The following is a 19,751-nucleotide window of genomic DNA, read 5'->3' on the forward strand; positions in this document are numbered from 1 at the left end:
ACTGTTTTAGAATATAATTTTTTACATTTTCTTTATTGTTTTACAGATAACAGTGCGAACTAGTCCCGTAGTGGTTGATACGATACCTGTATGTAGACAGTGCCACAAAAAATGTCTATCGAAACCAAATAGTCCGTTAGTATCACAAAAAGAACCACCTGTTACACCTAAGCCCAAAAATGAAACGTCACCGCAAACATCAGCTTCAAATAAAAGCACTACTAGCAGTTGTAGTGCTAACTGTGATAATCGAAAACAAAAATTTTTCTGCCATTTAGAACGTAAAGGTGCAATTAAAATACGCCCTGAAGACGCTCCGAAAGCTGCCCTAAAAGTAATTGACTCAATTGAACAAAGCCAAAAGATGCTAAAATCAACTTCGTATGACTTGAACACTGATTCAGCAATATTAAATAGTGGTATGACACGAAGTCGCACAAAAAGTCGTTTGGAGCTTAGAAAAGACAATTCAATTATGTCACCTAGCCCTACTTCTAGCAGTAGAAATAGTCCCCTTTCAACTAGTCATACGACTTGTAGTTCTATGGTTTTTAATTCTAGTTCTAATGACTTAAGAATTTCTAATTCAAATATAACTAATCAAGTTCAGTGTGTTATCGCTCAAGAGAAGTATATCAATGAAGTGAAATGTGTTGAAAGTATTACGTTAAGTAAACCTCGATCATCTTTATCGAATTATTCGTCTCCAGCGTCAGCAAAGAAGGAACAAATAACAAGACAAAAAGCGGAAAATGTACTCAATAAAGTATTAGGAATGAACATTATAACAAAACATGAAAATGTTGGGACACGTTTAAAAACTTCTTCAGTGTTCTTAGATGACGATTCACTGCACGAAGATGATAACGATTTTAAAATAGGACGTGGAATGCGAAGATCGCCCAGAATGGGAATAGCGGCTGTTAGTAAAATGAATGGAGATATAAGTAAAAAGACTGATATAATTGATGATGTTAATGATAACGTAAACGCAAATGATACGTTGTCAGATGAAGAATTAGAATTGGGACCACTTATGTTAATGGGTCTATCTGCGATTAACCCTGCTGCTCATCTCATGCGTGTGGAGCCTTTTAAAAGAAGTTCTGATGTTAGCCTCAACAATATACATTCGAGACCGGCCAGCCTTTGTTCTGTGAAGTCTGAATCACCCGTGCCTAATATTGCTATAGTTCCACCCACACCTGATTACAATTCAACAAATAAGACTGTAAGCTTAATTACTTTGACGTTTATTCATTTAAGATGTTTTTCATCAACGCCTTTATTTTTATTATTGTTTACTTTTTAGGATGGTATTTTAGATGATTCTCCTGAATCACCCGATGTTCCAGAAGACCTACCCTACGTTTCATTGAAAAGGTTTTTCTTTATTATTTTATATTCGTAACTTTTTAAATTAAATGCAAACGTTTTATTAATTACTAAATTCATTTTAGGTATGGTACAATGTCAAGCCTCGAGAGACTACCGTCTGATGAGACGGATGATGGTAACGTAAGACTGACAACACAAGAGCCTGAGCCGAAAATGCACAATTCAGGTACAATATCTTTACCATCATCAACGTTATTTGAAATCATCTATCTTATATATATAAAAGAAAGTTGTGTTAGTTACACTATTTATAACTCAAGAACGGCTGAATCGATTTGACTGAAAATTGGTGGGGAGGTAGCTTAGAACCAGGAATAGGACATAGGATAATTTTTACCCCGTTTTCTATTTTTTTTTCCGCGCGGACGGAGTCGCGGGTAAAAGCTAGTAATACATAAATATTTGATATTTATATTATAATATGAAATTTTATTTGTAAATACACATTTGCAATCATTAATTCATGATTAGTTTCAGCAACAAATACGGTAGCAACTAGTACCGCTGGCGGTATTATGGGATGGACGGCAAGAGCTGGTTCATTTGTTGTTGAAAAAATGAACATTTTTAGTTACACTGAAAGTGTTCCAAATACTTCAATAGCTCATAAGCAACCTTCTTTCCTGGAAAGGTAAGCTTAATTTTTTATTCGTATATGAATACGCTTCCTACAATATACTTATTAAACGTTAATTATTCTAAGCAACTGATATTTTAATATAACGTTGAGCGTTTTCAATTTGTTTCTATCCACAATGGGTTTATCTAATAAAATCTTTTTTTCCTTCTTCTTCTGATATCACCTTTATCTCTATAACAAAATATATTAACTATTCCAATATGTTAACTTTCTTAAAGATCTATATCAATTTTGTAATCATATAACATGTAACATTTCGTAGGTGGACAAATGACTCAAGATTCCAAAATTCGATAAGTATGTCGTGTGAAGATCCAAAAAATATTAATTTTTTTTTGAGTGTTTTATAGTTTGAATTAATATCTTTTAATTAATTTTTAACGTTATGTATATATTTAGTTTTACTCATATTTGTAATAACAGTTATATTTTATAGGAAGTTTTTTCTAGCTGTTAAATTAAGGAATTATAGGAATAAAATTGTAAAATTTCTTATAGATATTTAAAACCTAACTTTAGATTTTAGTTTACGTTTAATGTTATTTAATTAAAGGGATTAAAATTTATGATTTAGTTTTAGTTGATTTGCAACTTTAATTCAAAATACTACTTAGTTAAACTAGTTAATTATTTCAAAGTTTTTCTTAAATTAAAAATTAGAAAGTTATTAGTTCGTTACTTAACTAATTTAAGATAATTTTAATTCTGATTAGTAGACATAGGATCATCAATTTTACCGTATATTAAAAAGAATTTATTATTTAGAAAATGCAATATTTTGTACATATAGATCATTCTCGAAGTAACTGTATTAGGGTAGAGTTCTACTGCCGTAACATTTTTATTAAAATACAGTGGTATCTGTTTTAAAGTGATGAAAGACATGACAAAAACAAGTGTCGCGGCAGTGGAGTACTAGGATTACGATTCATAACCATATGTGTATTAATATATTATTAATTAATCAGATGTTTGGGAGTAAGTGATTGGAAGTCAACGTTAGGAACTGAGGAAGGTACCACTGAGACTGGTGAAGGTAGTGGTGCGAGCGGTGAAGAAGCGTGGGGAACACCATCCTCTGGAGACCTATCAGACAATCTCCCCGATTCTGATCATGGGACACTTTCGGTTAGAAAATTTGTATAAACATCTTATAGTAGATACGTAGACTTAAAATGAACAAACGACAAATGTAAGTAAGAAATCAACGTTCCGCTGAAATACGCCTTCAAAGACTAGCAAAACCTCAATTTTTTTACTCATTATTTTTTTTACATTTCTTTTGATATCAATTCGGCTTGAAAATTATTACATGTGACTTGTTTAATTCTTGTTGTTAAGTTATAGTTGTAGTGGTGTTAAAATTGTGTGAACAGAAGCATTACCATTACAGTCATCAACTAAGTCATCATCATCGTACGCCGGTGACGATGACACTGAGCTTATGATGGACGAACTGTTGATGGCACCCACACTAACTGGCCCAACGACTTTAAGACCCTTATTACCCAGGTGAGCCTATTATTAATTTTCACATAAATTCAGCTTTTTAGCAGCTTTATCTCTAAGTTTTGCATTTCGTTTCCTCCATTTTACCCCACATTTTGCTTGGAGTATTGCACATTTCTCTTAAATTCGCTTCAGTGTAATTTTAATTATTTAGCTTTGGTAGATGCTAATTTAAAATATGTACATCAGAGAAGATCAAAGAAACTAACTCATAATGTGTGACGTAGGGATGTTTTTAGGAGAAGACTGGAGCCTTTACTAGAAGAAGAATGTTCAGACAGTGAGAGTGAAGATAACAAGCCTACCCCTACCAATTCTGATGACCAGGTGAATACCTTCAATGAACCTTATAAAGTTATTGCTAAAATCATTAGTCGACATATGAAACTAGACAACATAAGAAAGGGTAAAAACCAACTTAGTTATAAAACGATAGTTCCGTCGATTATTTGTCGTCGTGTGAATTTGTACCTGAGTATGTTAAACTCGATATGTGGATAATGTAGGAGACAATCATAGCATGTTGTTAACCCCAAACCCTTAAATGTAAAAAGCATGTGTCATTGCACGATTCCTGCATAAGAATTGCATTGGAATATCGGACTCGTAGTTGCGGTGATTTGTTTCTAGGTCTAGATTTATTTACAGATAAAATGATAACTGTTACACAGGACGAAACAAATCCACAAATGTAGGTAACAATTTAAAACTAAAAAAATACGAACGGTGACTATCTGATCGGGTCTTTAAGTCTGTGCTAGGCTCGGCCACGTCCCTAGATATCTGCTTAAAATATAAATCTACGTCAGAATGTACAACTTAACCAATGGAAGATAATATCGAAAAGAAAGAAAAGAAAGAAAGAAAAAACATTTATTGCCACACAAAAAATATAAAATCCAAAAAGAAAATACACACACATACAAGGCACAAACTTGGTACAATAATGTGGCAAAAGGGAGCCAGCTCAGCGAAGCAGGGGCAGACTAAACTGCTCCTGCGCTGGTTTTCAGCTGGCACCTTTACTAAAAAATAATAGTAATAATAAAAAATAAAGGAAAAAAGCTTCTGTTGACATTCACCAGTGGTACATAGTCGTAGGTTAGTTCGTGATCGAGTCTCGAGTCGACTTCATCATCATTGGCAAACCGCTTTGAGGTGTAGACAGTAGCTAGGTTATGTCTCACGTTGTGACTGGTCCGCTGGTGCGGCGCTTGGCGCAGGGCAGCGGGCGTGGCCTCGGTGCTGACGACTGCTGCGACGCGCCGCGCCTGCCGTCCTCTGCTTCCGGCCAAGGTGAGTTACAAAGAAAAACAACCAATAACTATCTAACTATTATATCACTCTACAAATTAAAAATATATCGACACAAGCATTTAGATTTCATGACGTATTTTCAGTAAGTAACTTTTGTTTAATAGATCTTTCAGATATTTTCACAAATATTAAGGAGTCTACATTTATCTTTCAGCATAGAACCAAAATTTATTATAAAATATTATCTGAAGTATCTTTTCGAGATATCCACAAATCACAACATGAACAAGTAACGCAAATACCCAAGCAGCATGAAATATGCATGATTTATGTATTTTAAACACCGTAAATCTAAGCAGTATATTTGCTTAATGTCTCTTATCCCATACCTTATTTTAATCGGCTCAGCATGAACAATGTCTGCAGGCATTTCACCCACCTTTTCTTTTAAATGTTTAAATGCAATCACAAATATCGATATTTATAAATAATGTCAATCTCTTTAAATATTCTTAATATCTTTGCAGCTGTTTCATTTTGTTAGACTTTTATTTTCATGCGCACACCACTGACTCCATTTGCGATAGCAGATTCAAGACTTTTATATTAATACTGTATAGACATAGTTGCTTTTGCTGTTCCTTTGATGACTGCTAGTATTGGGATGTTACCAGCAGCAGAGGACGGGGGTGCGGGCGACGCACGGGATGCTGGAAGGGCGGCCGGTGGTGCCGTCGCGTCAGAGCTGAGCCCAGAGCGGACGCCAACCAACGAAGCGCCCTTGATGCCCTTACAATCTGGTAACTAACATTTTACTTGAAATAGTAATCATAAAATAATAATTTAGAAACAAATCTTTGGCTTGGCTAAAATTGATTCCTCTTTAACTAACAGCAATACATTGCAATGCAATGACATGTGTTTTGTTTAGTTTCAAAAGAATGTGCGGAACGAGCCGGTGCTGGTGTTGGCGGTCGTCGGGGCTCAGCCAGCTCGGCCAGCACGCCCTCCACACTCGAGCGTACCACGATACACAATCCCACGCTGACCCCACTACATCAGCTGTCACCAGGTCAGTCTATGATAATCATGAAGTTGTTATGAAATATGTGACCTTAGCATACTAATTTTACGGTATTAAAGTTGGCTTTTGATTGAAGCGATGGCGGAAGCTTGATTTTCTAAATATGTCTGGTGCCAGCTTCGGAGCCCCCCTCAGTCCCGGAGCCGAGCCCGCCGGAGACCAGGCCGCGGTCGCCGGAGGAACGACTCAGTCCTCGCGCCGAGATGCGCTTGGCACTGGACCAGGGCAAGGACATGCTGGCAGAACAGGAGGTAAATAGCTTTTTCTTTTATTGCCCTCCATTGTTGTCCTCTTTGGTTGGCCGTAAGTTTAGCGAAATTATCCCTTTTAACTATGATAGGATTATAATATTTAGGAGACTATACTATTTACTATTGGTAATACTATCAAGAAGGCTGAATGATCGGATATGAACGAAATAAATCTTTAAAGCCAGAAAAAAATAGTTAAACCTCAGACAAACTAACGAAAGTTCCAGTAATTTAAAGTAACATATTTTCCAATAGTCTTGCGGCAGAATCTCTGTCTCTATATCTTCTGCCTGCTCTTGGTAACTAGCAGGGTGGCGTGTCCGACCCCTGGTCGTTTCGCGTGGCGTGCCAACGGTCGCTGCTGCGACGAGTGGCGAGCGCCGACGCGGTGACTCTGTGCCGCGCGAATCCACGCCGCACCGTCCCGCATACTACTTCGCGCAGTTCTGTATATGCTTGGAAGCGTAAGTTTTGTATAAATTAAATGGTCTTTACTTAATAATTATCTTTTTTAATGTTAGTCTGTCTGATAATGTAAGTTTTTATTTATTTTCTTTATTGTAATGGAATATTTGCGTTTCTTTTAAAACAAGCTATATTTGTGAAACATTCAGTTCCAGAAAACGAGAAACTTATGGAGATGGAGCAACTGGCACGAGCGGAAGCTCAGACGATGCGTTCGCGGACGCGCTCTCAATGCCAGAACGGGAAGATGTACGTATTCAATACTTTTTTCAAGTTTAGTTAATTTACAAGACACTTTAAATGGTAACTTTTTTAACAGTGGTAGTCGACAGCAACAACATTTTCCGTAATTCCACGTACAGTCTGATGGGTGTAATGCCGGAGTCCTAATTTTAATCTTCTTTCCCTTCCAACTCTTTTCTTATAAGGAAAGGATGGGAAGGAGAAGTGGATTTGATAGAGGAGAGCACGCATAGGAAGGGAAAATTACTCTCTTTCTGTGCGTCTCCTGCAATTGCAGATGTCCATGGCCATTTCGGCGAATTCCGGTGGCCGTTTGCTCGTTTACTATAATGTAGAAAAATACTTATGGACATTACGGATAAAATGAAATATAAGAGGGTCATTTTTAACCAGGATGGTTGAAATTATCGCGATTATAGATACCAAAAAAGATATTATTAGATACCAAAAAAGACGTATGGGACAAATTGAATAAAAAAGGAAGGAAGGAATGAAGGCGTTCGGGCTTAGTTGAAGTTAATAGAGTAAGTAGTTAGTGTGACGTCATTGAAGAAATAAGCAGATTTTACCATGATTTCTGACAGCAAAGAGATCCCATACGTTCTCGATTTTCTTAATGTTCATGGGCTTATAAATATATTTTTAACTTTGGGGAGAAAATTACAACTCCTCACCCTAATGAAGTTCTGTTTACAGATTGGGTTTCCTCCGGCGCCGAGCGTCATCCGATAGCCCCCGCCGCGAGCCGTTCATGCCAGGAGGCGAGCGGCCCTTCTCTCCCCGGCGCACCACCGTGAGCAACCACGGCTATTACAAGATTTGCTTTGTAAATGGCTCCCTCTGAACATTTCACCTACACACATTAGCTTCTGAGCGTGGGTGTAGCTATTCGGACTACCGATATTTATTGAAATCCTAATCGTATAAGAACCTTTTTATTAATACTTGATATAGTGACATAATTATTAATAATGTGAAATAACAGACCGGTACATCTTTGGTAAAACTTTTTGACCAGTTTATCGGTGGTGTAGTCTTGTTAAGTTTACGTAATGTTTTAGCCGTCTATAGGTGGCTATTGTGCTGTGACGATAGTCTATGTCTCGTTAGTTGATATTAGAATGTAAAAAAATAGTTAAATATGTCTTTACCTTCAGATTTAGAGGTACTCGTGCATTCTTTGCGCCAGCCAAAATGAAAGCTTAAAATCAAAATAATAAACTTACAGAAGAAAATTAGAGTAGACGAATAAAAATAAGGAAGATACTATAATTAGGAATGCCTAGACTTTTACAATTTTAACATTTTTGGATTTTTTTTTTTTAGAATTATTTCTTCATTCGGTTTTGAAGACCAGAAAGTCTATGTTGGTTTAAACTAATTTAAACTCCTCGAACGTGAATTTCAAATTATATTTCTTTCTTAGCTAGTGATTTTTTTAGTATAAGACCTACTTAGATAATTGATGCTCAAAAATAAGTGAGGATAATTCAAAACAAATAATAAAAAAATTATAAATCAAAATTGTTATAATAATAAATAATTTAGTGATTAGAGTTTTATTCAAAATTAACTTGAATGCCTTTCGGATATAGTTATTAAAAATGTTATTTCTAATTGGATGATGTTTAAATTAATTGGAAATTAAAAGTTTTTCTTGACTTACGATTGTTAATATTTATGCAAACGCTAATATAAAATGTCCATTGCTTAGTAATTTTCAGCTTAAATATAATTTTGTTCTATGGAACTGATCTGTCCATTTTATTCGGTACGATTTTTAATTGAAATATATTTTGTAATAAAAAAATCCATTGCTCTTTTCACTCACCCTGCTGCTTAGCATCCCTTTCCTTATAACCTCACAGAAACTTATATATTCTTTCAAGTAGATCTTTGGCATTATTTTTTTTAACAACACAAAACCAATTTTTTTTTTATTTAAATTTATCACGAGGTTCAAGCATTATGGCGGCTTACGATTAGCCACATATGTAAGCAGGAGGAGAATACTCGATGGGCCCACTGCGGGAAGTAGAAAACTTGCACACGGTGATGCCACCGCATCCTTTTACGTCTTGCCGATACCTAAAATTTTCTTCTGTGTAGCATTTCATGCTAAAATTGTAAGCCGCTGTAAAGTTTGGATGACATTGTTGCACTTTTAGGAAAACACTTCCTTTGTCTGTCGCACACACAAATAAGAAATGAGTTAAAATTTTGTGAAAATCAATCGAAAATGTGTAATATTATTTTCTTCCAGGAGAAGCACATGGACAAACGATTCTGGAAGCAGGTGAACAGAAGACGACAGTCTCTCGGTTCTATCAGTCAAATATAAATATATAGTGAAGTGTTAAACTGTAACAAATTAAGACATCTTAGATGAATAACGTAAACTAGCAAATACTGTGTCATGGACAATTAGTGTGAAGTTAGAAGTGCGGACGTATTTTATGGCTTTGGTTGAAATTGTGTGTTAAAAAAAATGAGGATACAATACTTTTAAATGAAGGTTAGAAAGTAAAGGATGCCAAAGTGTCAAGGATATGAAAGAAATTGCCAAAATATTACGAATGGGACCTCGCGATTTACTTCATATCGTAGATAGATCTAATAATTGTTATATTAGGCTCTATCATTACATAAAACGCAAGAGTGGTCCTACGTTAGTAGTAAACGCGACATGGTGAGATAGTTAGCGACACGATCGATCGAAAATTTCGAGTTTTACATTTTGTCGAATTACGTCACCTTGTCCTTTTTCCTCTCACGAAGGACCATCAGGTGAGGCCTAATATTGTTATTTATAATATAAAGTTTTTGTTTGACTTTTCTTATATTAGTCGTAAAAAAATGCCTTCGTATTAGGTGATATCTTGTAGGAAGCTTGATATCTTTGTATAAAAACTTTAGCTATTTCTTTGTGATGCTGTTGAATTTTAATATTAAACGTAAGCTCTTTTTTATAGAATTCATTGTTATCTAGTTGTCTTTAGGTATATTTACACGCTATATCTAAAAAGTTTTCTTAGTGTTGTATTTTTTAAATCTGTTGCACATTCTTGTATTTTGCTTTAATATTTAACTTTATATCATCTAATCGTTTTTCATTTATCTTATAAAAAGAACTGTTAAATGGACGTAAGTTTTAAAACGAATTTTGTAGTTGAATTACAAAAAAACATTTCACCTTCGAATTTATTTAGTTATAATAAGTGCATATAGATGTTAAATAATAAAATTCGATAATTATTTGTGATTCATTTAAACAACTTTACTAAGATCAAAAATAAATAATTTTTATTTGTCAAAACTTTTATTTCTGCCTAATAAAATTTAACGAAATCATTACTCTACGAAGGAATTTTCTATATATAGTTAGTCTTCGGATCAAACGACAAATAAAAAACATTCAAATTGTTAAAAGTCATGTAATTTTTGCTTACAAATATCAATTATACATTCTCGTACATAAAATTCATACATCAAAATTAAGAGCGGACTGTTCAAAAATTGCTTTCCATTAGCACCACTAGTTTACTCGCTTTAATTCTGTGTTTCACAACATTAGAACGTCTAATTAATTCTTATACTAAATTTAGATTTAGATTATCGAAGTACTTGAATAAATTTATGTCATCTGTCTCGTTCCCTTTAAAAAAAAGACATCAATATGTGTTAATGCAAGAGTTAAGGCAGTGGAGGTGATAAACAGCAATGTGGTTATTTGTTATAATGTTATAAAACTACCTATTTAAGTATGATTAAAAATATACTATTTTAAAATAGTTAATTGAGCGCATTTCTCAAACTTATTCATACCTCGGGTACATAGCAAAGAAGGCAAGAGGTTAATTTTACAATACGGAAGGAAAATTTACTATCTTGCCTAATCTGCTAGGTTTTTTCCCAATAAAAGAAACTTTTATATACAAAATAGAAGAATATATTGTCCTTAATAATACAATCTAAAAATCAGATTAAGTTTAAGTTAATTTAAAGTTGACTCTCGTAGGTTCTTCCCTCGTAAAGAACCTACGTCCTTTCGAAACTTTGCGATTTAGAAAGAATGAAAAAAAAAAACAGGTGATGTAAAACAGTAAATTTTTTTTTGTTCATTTTTTTTAAATGCTTTGTTCTAATAAAAATTTCGATATGTATATATTTTGGCACGTTGTTAGTAAATATTAAAGAAGCCTTATATATATTTCAAAATTAAGTTATTTATGTTTTCGTTATATTACTGGTAGAGATAGTACATTACGATGTTAACTTTACGTAGTTTTACATTTTATTTAAGTTTTATTTTCTTAAGGAAAAATATTTTTTAAAGGAAGCACATTCATTTGTTATTGAAAGCAAAACATTATCAATATTATATTATGTAATTAAAAAGTATTACTTATTGGAATAGAATTTTTAATGTGGCTTAATTTTTTTATTGTTTTACAATTTTGCTAAGCCAAAAAATAAGTTAATTTGGAATATAATTTTTCACTTTAAAATTAAACATAATTGGACGGTATTATTTCATTTCTAAGTAAACAAAAATTCTGTATATCACTAAAGTTTTATGAAAAACCTTAAATGTCTATTTTCAGTGATAGTGCAAATATAATTTCCAAAAAAATAAGAAATATAAAAGCGTAAATATATTTCTTTCAATTTATTTAATATTACATAGATCACATTCATCTGCGGTTTATACTTAATTTATAAGTATTATTATTTTAATATTTAAAAATAGAGAATCGCTTAAAATGTTTTTGTATAAAATATTGAATAAAAACTAATTTTACTTATTTATTACTTTTAGCTTTTCAAATTTTCTAATGGAATATTTTTCAATATTTATATTTTTTTTTTTTCAAATTTAGTTATCAAAAAATTTCCAAATATTGTAAAATTAATATTTATACAATGTTATTTATTATGACATTTTATTTTATATTAAAACTTATTGTATTTTTATGCGTTATTGGCAGCAAGACTTGTTTGTAGGCTTATTCGCGCCATTCTCTTGACGCCTGGAATGTTCGGACCTCTGATGAAGTGAATGTTGTCAATCCTTGAGCACCTGTAATATGAACTTATATATTTCTGTCCGTACTTCACAACGGAGTAACGTTATTTAATATAATTTCATTTCATCTATTATAAATAATAAAGCGTAAAGAAACACTTCTTTACAACGCAAATATATCTCTGCGCATATACTCGTATATTCTTCGATTTTATATACTCATTTCTTTAATTTCTCACCTTTACTAGTGTTTTTTAAAAGTAAATCTACCAGTGTTAAGTGTGTTACCTCTAATCCGGCGGCCAGGTGTGGGGGTGACATCGCCATCAGGCGCCGTCCATTGCTCCACCACCTCAGTGTTGGAGCGCGCCAGCGACGGCTGGCTTACAGACCGGTTTAGCGAGTGCCGGGACCAAGATCTAAATAATAGAATTTTCTAGATAAATACACAATTTTTCTCTAAATCAATTGTTTTACTGCATACCAACTGCAATAACCCTTACAAGAAGAGAAGAAAATTTAGAAAAGATGCATAAAATTCAGAAAATTCATACAAAAATTCATATTATGCATATTTTTATATAAATATTATTATGTAACAAACATACAAATGATTAAACTTGGCAAACAAAGCAAACGGCCAAATAACGATTTATTATACACTTTTCACTTGACAAACTTATTATAAAACAGTATCTTACTGATGATTGTTGAAGGGTTGTTCATTGTCGCTGTCGTCGTCATAGTATCTGCCCAGCAGCGTGCCTGCAGATACCTCTGACTGTGTGTCTGCCTGCTCCCGCGCGTAGTCCACCATCATCTCGGACATCGACCTGCATCATAACATGACAGTCAAAAGTAGAAAAGAGTCATCGCCAGATTTAGACTGTAGAAGAAGTCAGTCAGAAGTAACTAGTTGCTTTGTAGAAATGGATCCTACTATATAGGTATATGTACCTCATATCGACGTGGTCGCTGCGGTATGAGGAGCGACGTGAGCGCTGCGGCTCCCGGAGTGATGTCGCGTCGCTGTCGTACTCGTACAGCGTCGGCAGAGAGCTGCGCCGCGACCGCGAATCCCACTCGGTCTTCTTGCGGTAACGGTTCTACATGGACATACTAATTTATTGAACGTTCTTCGTATCAAGAAGACTTGGCTAACTATGACTAAATCAAAAAGTTGAGATTCTGCAAAACCTAAAAAAAAGGTATCGTTATACACTTTTACAGATTTTACATTGGCTTTACCTTAGGTTTATCCTGTGGTGGAGACAGGATTCGTATGATGACTTCCCACTTGGGGGGCGTGTAGAGCGGCGCGAAGCGGTGGTCGTGTGCCACTCGGGAGAAGTCCTCGCGAGTGGAGGACCTGGCCAACTCCCGCCGCAGCGTGCTCTCATGTGTGATCAACTCACGCCAACGAAGACGCTCCTCGCGGGTCAGCCGATAAGACCGCTCAGATTCTGCTAGTACCTGCAAGACATGAAAAGAAAACATAAATGAACCTATGTATACACATACCCTACATTTTCATTATTTTTCTTTTACACTTACCTCATCTTGAGCTTCTGTCTTCAATACCCTGGTGAGAACAGTCCAGTTAGAAGGCACAGGTGGCGCCGGAGTGGGGTCTGGCACGTCTTCATCATCTTCTTCTCTGTACAGTGGATTACGAGCCGGTGGAAGCTCCGGCAACAGGGGAAGGTCGGGAGATGACGGCTGGTATACTTTTCCGGTTTGCTTGATCAGCTCGGGAGAGAACAGATCTGGACCACCTTTACCTGTTCAAAACAAAAACATATAATTAGCAAAAATTTACACTTCTATATGAATAGATATCGCTTGCTGGTATAACTTATGCTATTACTAACCAATAAACTTCTGAGGTGGCAAAGACAGTGGAACTCTTTCCATCTTGGGTGTCAAAGTCATTCCTGACGCGCTGCTGATATCCGAGAAGTTTTCCCACTGTGCCTCAGGCAGCGTGTGGTTCCTTATGGTGACATCGAACTGTGGCGGTGGCGCCGGCACCTGTCGGTACTCTGTCACCAAACGTTTGTGTCGCTCGATGTCTTCTATGGTCTTCTTCTCAGTGATAGTGCGAAGGAACACGTCATCTACTACGTGAGATGTTATTTCTGGCTTCCTATAAATCAACATCATAGTTATTAAAATTCTAAAATCTTAAAGATACTCTTTATAAGTACTATAATATTTATTGCCTTTTCACATTAGCCTTATTCTTTACCTTGCAGGTATCATTGGGGCATCCGGTATAGGTTCCAGGCTTTCCATGGTCAGTTCCTGTTCCTCTGTCTCCAAACGTTCTGTCATCATGGGTGGTGGTGGAGGAGGTTTCTGAAATGTATCCAATTTATAACACTTAAAGTAATTTTAGTTAAAGTAATCCGTAGTTATAAGCTTTTAATTGCTGCTAGAGACAGATTATTCTATTAATAACAAAGCAACTAAGTACATACTTTACTAGATTGTAGATATGAGCATAGATAAAAACACGAAATACAAAGAAATACATCAAAGATATAGCATACTCACACAATAGAATAAACAAAGCGACAGTCACTAAAAACTATAAGAAAAGTTACCATTTGGGCTAGCTAATGGTCGTTACACTTTTCATACCATCACCAAAATCAAAGTTTGTGGGAATATCTTGTTGCTACCTTGATGTGGAACATCCTTGCATGTGTCGCATCGGTGACCTCGGTGACAGAGTGCGTGTCGGTCATCTCAGTATTGAGAGAGACGATGGATCGCGGCCGACGAACCCATTCCTAGTTAGTCGGATGAACGTGATGTTGGTTATGCAGTGGTGATATTGTTAAAATTAAAACATATTTAGTTTTTTTAAAACATTTAGGTAATTAATAATAGAATATATTATAATAGGAGTTATAAATACATTAATAATTATGTTGCCAGAGTTTAGCATTTATAACTCGAATGCTCTTTTTTAGCAACTTAATGTTATTTGCAATTCAAGATAAACAGTTAAAACGAGTTGTGCTTTTGTGAGATGTTAAATGATAGTGAGTTAAAAATTATTACTTCTTTATTGATGTTATTTCGTAGCTCACTTTAATAAATATTTTTTGTAGTTTTAATGATTAATTTTATTGATTTACTTTCCATTTAGTCATTTATTTCATTAATTTATTTTTACTTTTATTTGAATAATTTATTAGACATATGGATTCATATTAAGATAAAATATTACAAGCAAATAAAAATTCCAGTGTAACCACATCAAACGTGAAAGGTAAAGTGTAAGTCACAAATCCACTCTTTGCAAAGCAAGCGTGTGTTAGTTACCTGTCGTTCGCGGTTGACCTGTGAGTATAGTGCGGGGTGTCGCGGCGGGCGGGCGGGGGGCGCGGCATGTGCGGCGCGGGCCGGCAATGGCAGCGCGCCCGGCGACACCGTGCGCACAGACTCTTGGCGTTCATGCTCTTCAAACATTACATCTCTGTGAAATAATGCATACTGTTATGAGCTGATAAAAATATAGATTTACTAGTGTAATATCGAATTTGAACCTTTAGTCAAGTTTGTATGTTTAACTGTCAACGTCATATGGAAACGTTCAAATTTGATTTATAAGATGGCCATTTCAGAATTCATTTTTTTTTTTATTTTAATTCTTTTTAATTCTACAATTATTAGTAGAGTACTTACTGTTTTGTTGTTTGCTGGTAACTATTTTATTAGTTCACTACATTACATTGAAAGGTTCTCAACTTACCTAATACTTCCACCATCAACTTCCTCGGTGGCTGTGATGGTGGACGGTGGCGAGGGCGGTGCGGGCGGCCGCTGCACCCTGACGCGCACGTCGAAGGCAGGCGGCACAGCGCCGGAATGTCCCGCGTGAACGTGCGCTGCGTGCGAATAGCGGCCGTTAGATGCGCTCGTCTCGTGCATCTCACCGTACCCTGTTAGTTGTTATGGTGTTATACACAATATGGAATGATATGATGATGTGTCGAGTGGCATACACATATATGTACTATGTTAGACAAGGTGTGCGGGAGGACTCATACTTTGGGTGCGATTAGTACACCGTTCGCTATTCATTCATCAGTTTGCCCATATACTTGTACTTGTTAAATTAAAACAACATAAATATTGTAGTAGTGAATGAGGTGATACTTAAACGAAACTTTAATAAATTTTTACAAAAAATTAGATATGAAACATAGATAATGACGATTGATCGATTATTTGATGAAATTTGTTAAAAGATGATGTATTTGTAATTAAATTTCAACATATATAATACACATCACACAAATGTGCAGAAAATACGAGCCGAGATGGCTTTACTAACCTTCACTCTGATATGACTCGTCCATCATGAATGCCTGGTTGGTGTGAGCCTCCGCCTCGCTTGGCGTCTCCGATGGGTAGTCAGAAGGAATCGTATCAGACGCTACACTAGCACTCTCCGCCGCCACTGGGTATACAGGGTGTGCTCGAGGTATTTTTACTTCTGTACGAGTAAAATTAACAACATCACTTTCAGTGCTGCATTCACATTCACGTATTACATGCGAAAAACATAAGCCTAAGTGGCTACTTGTTGCTACAGGAAAAACACAGGACTTCCTTTAAAACCGCCATTTTTGAATTTAGACTTGAAAAATGTTTAGTATCGTAGGAGACCAACCTTGTATACTCTCTCTGCTAACTATAGATGCGGAGGAGTCATCAATCAGCCTCCTCGGAACCGGCAACGCGCGTCGCCGTAGACACAGGTAGGAAACGCCAAGCCCCAAGAGCAGCAGCGTTAGGAATAGGATCGCGCAGATGATCATCAGAATGTGAGTGCCCGCCAAAGGCGCTATACCTGGCGGCGGAACTGGCTCAGGACTGTAAGAATTTTTGCAAATTATAATAATCGCACAAAAGTGATTCTAATTTTAGAGAACATTGTGAAAGTCCAAGTTTTTATTCAGGTTTGTTAGAGTTTTTGTAGCAAAAGACATAGAACTACTTTTACTAAATGAGTCAATTAGAATGGACAGGTTTTCTAAGAGTTTCAAAATAATTAGTTAAGTATCTTACATAGAAACGTAAGGTATAGCCTTTGCTACAACGGGCGGCGGATAGCGACAGACAATGGTGATGACCTCGTCACCGTCCATCTCCAAGCCCGGGTGGTAGCGCACAACAATGTTGTTTGTGAACACGCGGAGAGGATCCTACAGAAATAATCAGATATTAAATAAAGAAGTTATTAAACTTACTAATAGACCACATTTTGAGATCAAAAGTTCAATTTCGCAAAACTTTCGTAGCTGAATGATTCATAAGGGAACGGTTAGATATTTTCTGAACAGTACAAGACACCAACCTGATTGGTCCCACATCCTTTGAGTGGCACCTCTAGCTTGTAAGAGGTCGCTCCCTTGCCTGCGACCTGACACGCTGAGTGTCTATCGAATTCGGCATACGCGATGCCGTAGAATTTTTCGTTGAACTTTAATTCGATCTGCAAACAGTAATAATATTTTTAAACATTACATTAAGATTTGAAACCTCAGTCAGTATATGCTGCACAGATTGGATACTGATCTGAAGTGAATAATTACCCCCCAGGGCATAGTGCATTTTTAATGCATAGCTAATGTGTATGATTGAATGAATGGTTCAAAAAGGTGGCGATCTTTTTTTATAGGTTTAATACTTTTTTTAATTTCAGATTAGTGTTAATATATTTTTTGATTTATTCAAATGTAATAGTGATATAAATATTAGTTTACTGACCTGCATTGAACCCGCTGAACAGTTGAGCGTCGCTCTGGTCCTATTTAAGAAGATAACGGGACTCAAGTCATCGAGTTTAGTCACCTGGAAGTAAAATATTATAATATCATTTATCTCATAATTGTAGAATAATTCGCTATATAAGAAATACCATAAAAAATGACGATTATGATGAAAAACTCAACAACAGTGAAAACTTGCTTTCAATTCCTTTGTATCGTTTTCCAAAATTAAAAAGGTAATACCCAACTAGACTGCTAAGTATTACAAAATCACTAAGCATTAATACAAAAAACCCCTTTTTAACCGACTTCAAAAAGTAGTACTGTCTCTGTTCTCTGTTTTATCAAAGATTACGACGATGATATTTTTTTAAGATTTTGGTCTCATAAACCAACGTTAAGTCATTGAAAATATAGACAAATAAAAAAATACAGTCGAATTGATAACCTCCTCCTTTTTGAAGTCGGCTAATTAAAAATAAACAAGTTTAAGATTATCCGGATACAAATTAATCAGAAAAACTTCTGCTGTGTAACAAAAGAAAAATAAAATAATCCAAGGAGGATTTATTATTGGGCGCGATGTTGGAACCGAAAATATTTAAACAGTAATTCTATATTTAGTCTCGCTGCAACCGTCGCTATAAATCCAAAAAGCTAATTATTGCCTCGCGGCTGTATCTATCCGATAACGTGTTTCCATTGTATCATCCGTATGATGCAGTGAAAATTCAGGAATTTAAGAAAGTTGAATTTGATTTTTTTTCATGATCGAACCAAAATATTGAATGTTCCTTTAAATAATTACATATATTTACTATTCAAAAAATCGAAACAATCGAAAAACATTTCTTAAAATTGAGAAAACAATTCGGAAAAATGTAATTCGGATTAGAGCAAATACGGAAGAATCCACCGAACGAATGTACTCATCAACATGATATAAAAAAGTGATTAAGACTACTACAATTAATTATAATATATCTAAAATAATATTCATATCGTGACGTCTCTTACAATGGAGCTTTGAAATACCACCACGGGCTATTCTACAACGATAGCTGTATCCATCATTGCTCTGTCCAGCACACAACGATATCTACTCCCAACAATGCCTCCTTGCAAATAATTCTCCGCTCGAAGCCCTCCATTAAGATAAACCTTATAATACCTACGGATTTATAACTCCTTACGTTCTACTTGTATGTTTTATTTACAACTTTTTATCAGATTTATTAGTCAGTAGATATCAAGAATTATGAGCGTAAAGTATTAACATAGTCTGAATTAATATAATGGTGCGATTTATGACTTCTCTCTGGCAGATTACAAAGTTCTATTAAGTCTTATAAAGTTTCAAGCTGTCGCCCATGACTCCGTCCGCGTAGAATTAAAAAAAAAACTTAATAAGTCTATGTGTTCTTCCAGACTACGTTCTACATCTGTGCCAAATTTCATCAAGATCTGTTCAGCCGTTCCGGAGATACCTTCAAACAAACATTCATCCATCCATCTAAACATTCGCATTTATAATATTACTAGCTTTTACCCGAGACTCCGTCCGCGCGGAATAAAAAATAGAAAACGGAGTAAAAATTATCCTATGTCCGTTTCCTGGTTCAAAGCTACCTGCCCACCAATTTTCAGTCAAATCGATTCAGCCGTTCTTGAGTTATAAATAGTGTACCTAACACGACTTTCTTTTATATATATATAGATTAGTAAGATATCTTTGGAAATACAATTATGAATCCGTATTGATATGACCTCATTTTTCAATGATGATTTTAAACATTTAGAAATGCCACTTGGATGATAACAGTTATGTTAACATCAGCGACATCTAATGGTCACTGGAGAGTACTACCGTAGCTATAACACAAGAGTAATGCTGTACGCAATACATCTCGGGAACGGTATCTCTCGCGACATGTTGTGTTCAACATTGTTCAACGTCATGTCAGACATAAACTACTCCTACAATGTTGAATAATTTTATACTTTACTCTGCTAACATAATTATGTAGAATAACACAGAAGTAATGATGATGATGAGGAACATTTAAAGAATGTTATTTGAAAATCTGTA

General features: G+C 35.2%; 2 protein-coding genes across 2 annotated transcripts in view; one reads left to right on the top strand and one right to left on the bottom strand.

The window, feature by feature from the left end:
- Positions 1-9,349, top strand: part of LOC106711417 — a 46,963-nt gene extending 37,614 nt beyond the window's left edge. Inside the window, exons 18-32 of the mRNA XM_045686324.1 lie at positions 47-1,231; positions 1,313-1,383; positions 1,461-1,564; positions 1,876-2,029; positions 3,007-3,166; positions 3,432-3,550; positions 3,775-3,874; positions 4,771-4,843; positions 5,482-5,604; positions 5,736-5,876; positions 6,006-6,139; positions 6,447-6,603; positions 6,754-6,853; positions 7,544-7,640; positions 9,111-9,349. Of these exons, the coding sequence (XP_045542280.1) occupies positions 47-1,231; positions 1,313-1,383; positions 1,461-1,564; positions 1,876-2,029; positions 3,007-3,166; positions 3,432-3,550; positions 3,775-3,874; positions 4,771-4,843; positions 5,482-5,604; positions 5,736-5,876; positions 6,006-6,139; positions 6,447-6,603; positions 6,754-6,853; positions 7,544-7,640; positions 9,111-9,188 (2,796 nt within the window). The 3' untranslated portion in view covers positions 9,189-9,349. The remainder of the gene's footprint in view (positions 1-46; positions 1,232-1,312; positions 1,384-1,460; positions 1,565-1,875; positions 2,030-3,006; positions 3,167-3,431; positions 3,551-3,774; positions 3,875-4,770; positions 4,844-5,481; positions 5,605-5,735; positions 5,877-6,005; positions 6,140-6,446; positions 6,604-6,753; positions 6,854-7,543; positions 7,641-9,110) is intronic.
- Positions 9,350-11,799: 2,450 nt separating this feature from the next.
- The window catches only part of LOC106711540, a 56,630-nt gene continuing 48,678 nt past the window's right edge, over positions 11,800-19,751 (bottom strand). Inside the window, exons 5-20 of the mRNA XM_045685948.1 lie at positions 17,661-17,744; positions 17,248-17,385; positions 16,959-17,095; positions 16,561-16,763; positions 16,222-16,383; positions 15,637-15,826; positions 15,207-15,360; positions 14,558-14,668; positions 14,122-14,231; positions 13,745-14,019; positions 13,428-13,654; positions 13,122-13,346; positions 12,831-12,979; positions 12,575-12,706; positions 12,162-12,292; positions 11,800-11,927 (exon numbers count right to left, since the gene is read on the bottom strand). Coding sequence (XP_045541904.1) covers positions 11,854-11,927; positions 12,162-12,292; positions 12,575-12,706; positions 12,831-12,979; positions 13,122-13,346; positions 13,428-13,654; positions 13,745-14,019; positions 14,122-14,231; positions 14,558-14,668; positions 15,207-15,360; positions 15,637-15,826; positions 16,222-16,383; positions 16,561-16,763; positions 16,959-17,095; positions 17,248-17,385; positions 17,661-17,744 — 2,502 coding nt within the window. The 3' untranslated portion in view covers positions 11,800-11,853. The remainder of the gene's footprint in view (positions 11,928-12,161; positions 12,293-12,574; positions 12,707-12,830; positions 12,980-13,121; positions 13,347-13,427; positions 13,655-13,744; positions 14,020-14,121; positions 14,232-14,557; positions 14,669-15,206; positions 15,361-15,636; positions 15,827-16,221; positions 16,384-16,560; positions 16,764-16,958; positions 17,096-17,247; positions 17,386-17,660; positions 17,745-19,751) is intronic.

This window comes from Papilio machaon, chromosome 3, assembly GCF_912999745.1.
Source record: "Papilio machaon chromosome 3, ilPapMach1.1, whole genome shotgun sequence".
In the NCBI taxonomy this organism is placed as follows: Eukaryota; Metazoa; Arthropoda; class Insecta; order Lepidoptera; family Papilionidae; genus Papilio; species Papilio machaon.